Source organism: Mytilus trossulus, chromosome 5 (assembly GCF_036588685.1).
Source record: "Mytilus trossulus isolate FHL-02 chromosome 5, PNRI_Mtr1.1.1.hap1, whole genome shotgun sequence".
Taxonomy (NCBI): Eukaryota; Metazoa; Mollusca; class Bivalvia; order Mytilida; family Mytilidae; genus Mytilus; species Mytilus trossulus.
In genome coordinates, this window is record NC_086377.1 from 20,756,650 (window position 1) to 20,768,097 (window position 11,448).

The following is an 11,448-nucleotide window of genomic DNA, read 5'->3' on the forward strand; positions in this document are numbered from 1 at the left end:
TGACCATGTAGTAAGGGACAGTCAGTATTGACACTTGCCTTAGAGTCACATATTGGACACTAGTGTTATAGACTTGGATTTATATTAGACATGCTGTTTTATTATGTCTCATGAACTATTGTGATTATTGTGATTGATAACTATATTGAATGCTGATTAATAAACATTATATATTGAACTTTGAATCTGTGTTACGTTAACATGTATTCATATCAAAGCTACCAGCTAGTTCCCCCAACCTAGCAAGATGAATAACTAGGTCAGGAACGACCATAGTACTGGCCTTGGTTATAATTCACCAGAAGTCACGTGCCATTGGTAATTGTGGGAAATCTTTTCCAAACAAAATAAATATTCCCCAACTTCAAATGGAATCGTATCTTGTTTTATCCTTTCTTTTGGATAATTTTGGAAATATTTTACATTAATAAGCACAAAAAAGGTAGGACTTTGTAACTGCGTAAAAATTTCTAACCGGCAATAAAAATTTCTTGTCAAAATTAGGTGTCAAAGTTCCCCCCAAAATTTGCTCTCAAACTCCAGACGCAAAAAATGGCTTCGGCGTTATGATGTCGTAGGAAGGTGTCCCAGAAAAATGATAAAATAGCCTTGCCAAACGTCATAATTTTTTGGACTAGCTATATATCTACTTCTGTCATACCTTTAGCAGCCATCGTACTGATTATTTTGCTTCTTTTGGATGTGCATGTAAATGTACAATATAATTCTAATGAAAGTGTCTCTTACATCGTCAGAACTGACTCTCCCCATGTTGTTCGATACTGTTTCCATCATGAGATACAGCGACATAATGACTACGATGAAAAACATAGAACCCCATACTACCATGTATTTCTTCATTTTCCTCTGTAAATGGTAGAAAGGTGCATCAGAAAATTACACCGTCAAAAGAACATGTAGTTTGTCTTCAAGAAATTATGTAAAATGTTAACAATTGAACATATTAATGCTTTAAAATTGCAGAAAAGGCATGATATACTGTTGTAGCCGTAAAAGTTGACAGCACACCAATGTGCTCTCCGTCATTCAATATGTGTAAATTCTAAAGAAAAAGTCGCATGTCGCATGACTACGATACAGTTCCGTTATCGATAATTTGACAGAGGGAAATGTTTTAAGGCTCCTTTTATTTGCAGAATGATTTCAAAAGACTCAACGGAATACCAAATAAATTCTAATATCGGTTTTGATTAAGGTTGCAATGACTTTAACCACCGAAACAAATATGCGCTGTATATAACGACATCAAATTGACAACATGTCGTGACCAGCTGAGAATATTACAGTTCAGCTAGGCAATAATCTCTGGTACCAGATGGGGAGGTGTAAAATTTGCTCTACGTTACTTGAAACACTATATTGGTGTTGTTTGTTACCTTCTTCCGTATAACTTTACTTATGCGGATTTGTTCCATTTAAAATAAAAATATACGTAAACTACCAATGTTTTTCATATCCTTGATTTTCGTCACAGTCTGTGGATATTGTATTTGTGAATTTAAAGGTAAATTATTTATAAAATTAATAAAACTGAAAAAATAGAAAAATCGATTTTAAGTCTTTAAAAACATTTACTACCATGTATGGAGGAAAATTGTACCAATATGTTGAAATCATCAGAACAAGAGGAGATGTATTTTAGATCATGTTAGGTATACTGACATGGTATACTGACATAAACAGCATCCCAACAATAGACCACTTTCGAGTTCATCCGTCACCGGAAAAAACTCGTCAATTATACGCGCCTTTATCACCGTCATTTGTGCGTTTAGGGGCGTCGTCACTTCCTTCCAATGTTGAGCGAGTGGTTGGAAAACTATAATTCTATATTGTACGAATTATTCGGCAAATTGAATTCTCAAAATTGACAATCAACACTGCTGTCATTAGGGAATTGTCAGTAAGTACCTACAGAGCAACCATTATTTCTAGTTTATCCTGCACAAAGACGATCACCAAGACGCTTGATGAACGTAAATAGTGCAGGGATACAGGCGAGCCCCTCTATCTGGTAAATGACGTCATAAAGGCGTGCATAATTGACGAGTTTTTGCCGGTGACGGATGAACTCGAAAGTGGTCTATTAAATTCAATTAAGTTTTATTTAAAGTCGATATCTAATAAACTACGTAAACACAAGATCTGGCGAGCTTTGAAAAATCGACTGAATAAAAAACTGAAAATATAAAAACACACACAAAAGTCATCGAAAACAGCACAAGTGCATTGTAAAATACCATATCTTTAGATGACATAAAAGTAAAAAAAAACATAAAATACAAAATAAAGTATATCTTAAAACATAGCACAAGATAAGTATAATAGGCACAGAAGATAATAGAAAATAAAAAAGGTTGAAAAATCAAATAGTCCCATAAAAAAAACAAAAAGAAAAAACACAAACATGACAAAACATAAAACAAAAATACAGGCATAAAACACCTACACTGGCATGAGCTGCTATTTGTATCTCATGATTGTACCAATATTTTGAATTGGTCAACAGATGTTTCCACTCGATTATGGTTCGACAGCTTATTCCAGACAAACACACAAAGCATACATAAGGTCTTGATATAGGCTGGAGGACTACATACGATGTTCAATATTTTATAACTATCGAGGCTGTCCAACAAAACCAGGAAATGACAGTGTAGATAAGATCTCTCTTTTTTAGCTGAGAGAATTGAAAAATAATTATGTTTACTACATTGAATTTTAGAATATATAAATGCCTAAAGGTAATCGTCATAGAAAAGCTAAATTGAACAGAAGAAACGACTCAAAGAAAAACCAAGTCTTTAACTATCCTACTAAAATGATGTTGAAACTGTCTTCTTTTAACATGTATTTTTTTAAATTGAACAACAAAATTGAGAATGGAAATGGGGAATGTGTCGAAGAGACAACAACCCGACCATAGAAAAGACAACAACAGAAGGTCACCAACAGGTCTTCAATAACAGCAAAAAAAAGCATAGCCGGTTCAGGTTCATTTTGCCTGGTGTAAGAGAAAACAGCGAAATGTGGCGGACGTCTGTTTCTACTTGTTGGAAATATATTATGTGTCTGTACCTGATGTGCTAATAGTTCTCAATAACGGAAAATTTCCTAATTTTACTTGTCCTAAGCTTGGTCGTTATTCTTAGTTTCGTTATAGCCAACTTCCCGCATGTGTCCTTTTACACTGATAAAAGTTATGTTCAAGTATGCTTTTTGAATATATCTGCTATTAAATGCTAGTGCTTATATTTATTTATTTATTGTTTTTATGCTTTTAGTCTGTTTTATGCTTTTAGTCTGTTTTATGCTTTTAGTCTGTTTTATGCTTTTAGTCTGTTATATTTTATGATTTTTTAAGTGATTTGCTGATTCCCCCGTTTCAATGCAAATAGAGGCACTTGCCACATGAACTTTGACTCTCTAGGCTCACAAATCAAATAGAGTTGCTTTCATTATATTGCATATTTTTTTTGTTTTATTTGGTAGTCTACTTTTTTGCATGATGCTGCATGTTTTTATGTGATAGTCGGTTAAAGAGCTCACCAGAGCTCATGTTTTCTCTGTTATTATGTATATATATGCCGACTCTAAATAAAATTTACTTACTTACTTACTTATGCCAGTGTAAATATTGATTCATTCAACTGAGTTATTAGTACAGTTATGACATCATACATACATACAAAAAAAAAGAAGATGATATTAAATTTTATAGTTGGAAAAAAAATTCTAAAATTTAAAGCGGACCGACCATAGCGTGACCATTTGCCACGTTTGAAGCAGAATATCCCTACCCTTCCGGAGAACCTGAGATCACCCCAGTTTTTGATGGGGTTCGTGTTGCGTAGTCTTAATTTTTTTTTTATTGTACGTATATCTATTAAGCATTTCATGGTTTAATTCCCCCCTTTAGCGAAAACTAGTAGAGATCCATATTTTGGGGTTATTTCCCCATTAAGTTGGACTTCATGGTACTTTATACGGAGTTAAGCGCCAGTCCATCCCAACTCCCGACATGCATGTAGTTGACCTTGATCTGTATTATATGGCCCCATGCAATTTTGTTAAAATTTACAAAAAATAATGTTAAATCGGTGATTTGCTTTGGTTATTACCGGGACACATCATTTGTGACCGTAAGGACGGATGAAAGGATGAACATTAATATTACCATATCAGCAATGACTACGATTATTTTAATAACAAATTGTAGAAAGAACGACTTAAAAAAAAAGAAAAACAGCATTCATTTATTGATTGATTAACTTGAATTATGTCTCTGACAGAAAAGAAAATTAAATACATACATTAAATAAATAAATAAAAAACAGAAACAAACAATGGACTAACGTGTTCTTTAATAGTTATCGCAGATGCCAGGATTATAATTTAATACGCCAGACGCGCATTTCGTCTACATAAGACTCATCAATGACGCTCAGATCAAAATAGGCATAAAGCCAAACAAGTATAAGTTTAAAGAGCATGGAGTACCAAAAAATACAAAACGGTTTTGCAAAATATGGCCAAGGTAATACATTCCTGGGATAAGAAAGTACCGTAAAACTCTGAATCAGCGTCAAGCTTATAAAACGTTGAAGGCATATTATTCATTCAAATTCATGACAAATGACTATACAAATTTCAAGGTAACTTGATATGTATGTAGATCTATAACAAAACTAAGTCTTGGTAAGAGTATTTTTTGTTTACATTTTTCCTGGTGTTAATAGTTCATATCGTTTAATAACTTATTTTCAAAGAGAGTAAAAATATATACCAAATGGAAATTCAAACTCTCAAGTTGAAAATAAACTGACAACGACATGTTTTTTTTGGGGACTATCATCGTTTCCTCAAAACCATATTCGCAATTGGTGTCAAGGGAGAGCCGAAAATTCAGTCCCTGAAATTTTCATCCCGGATCGGAAATCGAACCAGGAACCTTTGTGTTAGTAGTCCGACGACTAACCACTACACCATGACTCTAGTGGAACGTTTCAAGTTCTTATATGTTTAATGTTTGATTTAGTGGCTGAAATGGCAATAATAATAATAATACTAGATTATATAAACGCATCAGATATTTAATGTTCGGGATATATACATACAAACAATTCGCTGTCGGAATCAGAAAGATACTTCCTATTGTTGGTATATTCATATCGAGTCCTTTTATAGCTGACTATGCGATATTGGCTTTGCTCATTGTTGAAGGCTGTACGGTAACCAATTTCACAGGAAACATATTTCAAGATTTTTATTTGAAGTAGTCATCACGTTAAGATTAATCATACAGGAGCTGTAGCATGATTGCTAGTATAACTGAACTATCTAAGTTCAAAAGAAATAACATGAATTGTAGGTCTGTGTACTGTCTTCAACAATGACGAAACCTAATATCAGAAAGGAATGCTAAAGTATTAAAAAATGAAAAAAATAATATGAATAAATAATCAATGTTTATTGCACACTGAAGCAGAAATATGATCATTTGTCATGTAAAAAGTGCAAAGAATGTTTCGGTACACAAACCACAGATATTTTGCCATTGTTTTAATTACAGTTTCTCGACCAGATTTATTTCCAACTGTCCACCAAATGAATCTGAATTTGCGTACATGGAAAAATAGTTAGAACATAGTGAATGAACACTGAAAATCTATAAGACAGAGGATACCTACAATGTATTTAAAGACAGCTTGTTATAATTAGGAAAATGCTGGTTCCCCCCCCCCCCCCCCCAAGTATTGAAAGGCTTTTCAGGGTAGCATAATTACTAAAAAATCTGTTTATGCATTGAAAAAACAAATGTTGAATCAGTTAAGAGACTACATTATATTTTTGTTCTGGCCACTCCATCATAATTCTGTAATGTTTTGAGATGTCATTATGTCTATTTTTACTTAAAATGGCACACAGTTTGCTTTAATATCTTTTTCATGCTTCTCGGGAGAAATCAGAGAGTAATGATGATGACAATTTACATGGCAATAAACTACTAGAGCACTACTAAATTGTCTTTGTAAAGAGCTGTCAATGCAATGCATGCGTTAAAACGAATGGGCGTTGACTTAGTCTAATTGATTAAGACATCCTTCTTGTTACAGTAAGCACAGTAAAACCTTTTTCTATTCGTTACCATAAAGTGTACTAGAATGAAAAGATGATGTTCTCAACCTTCATTGTGTTTATTATCAGATAGCAATATACAGCTAGAAAAAAAAACTTAAAATTAACACTCATATGATAATTCATACCACCCTCTTCCCCTCCTTCCTAACAAATAAGGCTAAATATTTGTGTTATGCATGTATATATTCATCGAAAAAGAATCTTCCATAGATTTGATTTCCAATGGTCATAATGGTGAAATATAATCCCTTTTGGGTGTAACCATGGCAACAAACTGCATTTCTATTATACAAAATATTGCAAAAAAGGGAGGTGAGCATCACGGGCACTTCGGTATATGATACATTTTTTTTATTTTTTTTTATTAAAATATTCATTTTTTTATATTTATAATGTATATCTATCACTTCTGTACATGACTGAGTGAAAATACCAAATTTTACTATCCATACTAAGAAAAATTTGGTATTTTGACTTAGTCGTTTAAATCACTCGAAACTAGGTGAAACATGTACAGAAGTGATAGATATGCATTATAAATATAAAAAAATGAATATTTTAAGAAGAAAAAAAATGTATCATATACCCAAGCGCCTGTTGTGAACCTGAGACTACTATCACACTGAGACTACTATAACACATCCCAGCAGGCACAACAACGTTGAATCAACATTGAATACAAGTCAGATTTCAACGTTGAATCCATGTTGAAAAGTAGTGTCGGATGGAAAATTGAAATGACGTTGAAAACATAACGTTGTTTCAACGACAGATTTCAACGTTCAAAATAGGTTGAATTTCGGTCTAAATTTGGTCGAGATTTGTTGAAAACAAGTCGATTGCTGGTTGAATTTTGGTTGTTGTTTGTTGAAATCTGGTCGAATGTTGGTTGTTCTGTGGTCAGTGTATGTTGAAATTAAGTCGAATGTTAGTTGAAGAGTTATAAGTGTATGTTGAAATCAGGTCGAATGTTGGTTGTTCTGTGGTCAGTGTATGTTGAAATTAAGTCGAATGTTGGTTGAAGAGTTATAAGTGTATGTTGAAATCAGGTCGAATGTTGGTTGTTCTGTGGTCAGTGTATGTTGAAATTAAGTCGAATGTTGGTTGAAGAGTTATAAGTGTATGTTGAAATCAGGTCGAATGTTTGTTTAAATGTGATCAGTGTATGTTGAAAAATAGGTGGGATTTGTGCCCAGGTAAACTTTTAATGTGGTAAATGTGGAGAATAGGATGTTGAACAATGGTCGAATTGAGCTGTTTTAACAGCTGAAATTATTACCCTTTATTATATCCGTCAATGCCATTTTATGTGTAATAAAACTGTCGCACAACTATATGTTAGTGGTTGGTGTACATGTAGTATGTAGTTTCGTTGGTATACATTTTGCCTACACTTTTCTTAATAGACATGATCTTGCTTTGCTTATAACTATTCTGTTCAAAATATGTTTGTGACCATAAAACAGTAGTTAAATAACAAGTTACCCACACATGCCTCTTAAAATGTCAAACAAACACAACCTGAATATTTAATTTTATTTAAGAAAAAAATAGTCCACCTGCTAGACATTTTGTACTGTTGTTCCATATTGTGGTCTCTAATTTTTACATTTGAAACTTGTTACTACAGCATCTGCAACAGAAAAAAAACATATTGTACTATCTTTAACATAACTTTTTTAATTTCATTATGCAGCCCAAATAAAAAACACTAGTGTCATATGAATGATATAGTTATTTCTTTGAATATTAAGTAATAGCTAACATGACATTTTTTTTTTTAAACTTGAGTTCAAACTCCAATTTAACCTTCATTGATATTCCTCTCTCTATTATTCAAAGTGGTTAGGTTAACTACCACTGTTTAATCAATATATAAGTTAGATAGAGCCACACGTTTTGTCCGTTGATAGTGCAACTGAAGACCACTTAAAGAGTTGAAACAATATTTAAAGGTGCAGATAGCGTTCAAATGCTCATCAATATATGCTGTTCGATATTCTCAAGCATAAACAGTTTATATGTGTTTGATATCCCTTACTTAAGTGTAGACAATTCAACTACATCACTCTACATACATTCAATGGAAATGCGTGGTACTGTATTGTTCTTCCAATTTTCACTATACCACTAGTTAAGTGCTTGCCAATGCGGCGTTAAAACTACCTTGATTGTACTATATCGGAATCGGACAGTCTGTTAAACATGTTGAATGATACAAATAGCATTATGTAGTTATCAGAGAATGGTCTAGCTATACGTTTAGATTGTTTTTAATAAATATACGCATACACGTTTTTTTGTTTGTTTGCAAAAGTGTTAAGATAATGAGAGAATAAGTTTTTAAATCTTTATCAGTTCGAGACACACGTTTTCCTTGAATTCCGGCAACTGTTCCTTTTGTATCGTATATAATCTTTCACTACACCTGAGTTCTTTTTGTTTTATAAACCTACTGTTCGTCAATGTATTTAGCCACTGAATTAACCTTATTTAAGTTATTTTCTAATAACCTAGTGTATAAAACACAGGGATGAATAAACTTTCATGTTGTTATTTTAGAAAAGAGACCAAGGAAGCTTTTATGTAAATGCCCAAAGAGATTAATTAATACAAAATGGCACAGCCTTGATGGAATGAATATAACAGATACTGAAGTAAAGAAAATGCTCGTCGAAGATTTCAACAAGAATATAAAACCCGAGATTTCGGTTAACAAACATATTGTATCGAAAGAGGTACGAAAGAAAAACTCGTCGGTAAACAAAAAAAAATCTTCACAATCTATAGGACGGGGCTGCATTATTTTTCTCGTCCTGCCAATGGTTTTTTCTGATCGGCATAGACATACTTAACTGCTGCAATCACTTCCGAAAATGCCTTGATGGCAGGAGACATAACGAAATAAGACCAACTTCTAAAACCCAAGATCAAACAGATAGATATAAGCCTTTGCAGGAAAATATTAATGCCACCGGAAGTTATTACGGCAGCAGATGTGGCAATGATTTTCACCCTGACGAATTTTAGCATGCAACTTATCAGAGAAGAAGGGTTGACAACTATCAGCAAAACAGAAATGAATGGTTGCAGTACATATAACTTTTTCTTATTGTTGAACTTTTTGTATTATATTTAAACTGTGCTGAACAGAATGACTTATAAATGGACATATTCTTTACTTCACAAAATGTTTTAATGTTAACATTTGTCTAAAAATGTAGTCTAAAAAAACAACAACATTGTTTCTCTTCAAATAATCATGTTTTCCTCGACAAAACTAGTTCTCTGTATACACCAATTAAAGAATAACCTACAATACTATGTTTTTTCTAAAATGGTAAATAAGTCAGCAATCAGTATATACTTTAAATTGTACAATGTATATCACACGTTTAAATCCAAATGGACCAAAATCTAGTTCAGGAAGCTATTGCTTAACAATAAACAATGTAAATTATACAATTAGGAAGTACGTGCATGTACTAGAAGAGGGGCGAATGGTACCAGAGACACACGTTTTCCTTGAATTCCGGCAACTGTTCCTTTTGTATCGTATATATTTTAATCTTTCACTACACCTGAGTTCTTTTTGTTTTATAAACCTACTGTTCGTCAATGTATTTAGCCACTGAATTAACCTTATTTAAGTTATTTTCTAATAACCTAGTGTATAAAACACAGGGATGAATAAACTTTCATGTTGTTATTTTAGAAAAGAGACCAAGGAAGCTTTTATGTAAATGCCCAAAGAGATTAATTAATACAAAATGGCACAGCCTTGATGGAATGAATATAACAGATACTGAAGTAAAGAAAATGATCGTCGAAGATTTCAACAAGAATATAAAACCCGAGATTTCGGTTAACAAACATATTGTATCGAAAGAGGTACGAAAGAAAAACTCGTCGGTAAACAAAAAAAAATCTTCACAATCTATAGGACGGGGCTGCATTATTTTTCTCGTCCTGCCAATGGTTTTTTCTGATCGGCATAGACATACTTAACTGCTGCAATCACTTCCGAAAATGCCTTCATGGCAGGAGACAAAACCAAATAAGACCAACTTCTAAAACAAAAGATCAAACAAATAGCTATAAGCCTTTGCAGGAAAATATTAATGCCACCGGAAGTTATTACGGCAGCAGATGTGGCAATAATTTTCACCCTGACGAATTTAAGCGGGCAACTTATCAGAGAAAAAGAGTTGACAACTATCAGCAAAACAGAAATGCATGGTTGCAGTACATATAACTTTTTATTATTGTTGAACTTTTTGTATTAATTTTTAAACTGTGCTGAACAGAATAACTTCTAAATGGACATATTCTTTACTTCACAAAATGTTTTAATGTTAACATTTGTCTGAAAATGTAGTTTAAAAAAACAACAAAATTGTTTTTCTTCAAATAATCATGTTTTCCTCGACAAAACTATTTCTCTGTATACACCAATTAAAGAATAACCTACAATACTATGTTTCTTTAAAATGGTAAATAAGTCAGCAATCAGTAGATACTTTAAATTGTACAATGTATATCACACGTTTAAATCCAAATGGACCCAAATCTAGTTCAGGAAGCTATTGCTTAACAATAAACAATGTAAATTATACAATTAGGAAGTACGTGCATGTACTAGAAGAGGGGCGAAAGGTACCAGAAGGACAGTCACACTCAAAGATAGAAAATAAATCAAATCATACACATATTGTTTTCTTTTATCAGTTTGCTGTTTGTATTTAAAGCAATCTCCTTTAATTTTGGAATTAACATCTTTAGCGCTGAGATTCTTATCTACAGTGTTAAGCTAAACCTTAAAAATCTAGGACCGGGTAGTAATCTTCATCAATTCTGTAAACACATTTGTAGAATATACCTTGAGCAATCAAGTTTAAATCTTCATTCCAAGATTTTGCCTAAACTCTTTAATTGATGGACATTTGTAGAGTTAGATTTCTTAAACTTTAACACTGGATTCAGATCTGAATAACATTGATTTTTGTTGTGCTAGACCTCTCTGTGTTACTAAAAAAGTATCCAATCAGGGTTTTCAATACTGTTGATTCATTAATATTCGTTGGATACCAATTTTCGTGGATTTCGTGGATACAGGAGAACCACGAATTCAAATGTTCAACGAAAATCAAATTTTCTAAAGCAATGAGTGTAGACCTTGCCAAAACCACGAAATTAAATATCCACGAATATGTCAATTTTCCTCAAACCACGAAAATTGGTACCCACGAAAATAAATGAATCCACAGTATCATAAACCTATCAAAA

General features: G+C 32.8%; 1 protein-coding gene across 1 annotated transcript in view; it reads right to left on the minus strand.

Annotated features, from left to right (window-relative positions):
* The window catches only part of LOC134718643 (alpha-mannosidase 2x-like), a 43,936-nt gene extending 42,898 nt beyond the window's left edge, over positions 1 to 1,038 (minus strand). The window contains exon 1 of the mRNA XM_063581290.1: positions 748 to 1,038. Within this exon, the coding sequence (XP_063437360.1) occupies positions 748 to 861 (114 nt within the window). The 5' untranslated portion in view covers positions 862 to 1,038. The remainder of the gene's footprint in view (positions 1 to 747) is intronic.
* Between the last annotated feature and the right edge of the window lie 10,410 nt (positions 1,039 to 11,448).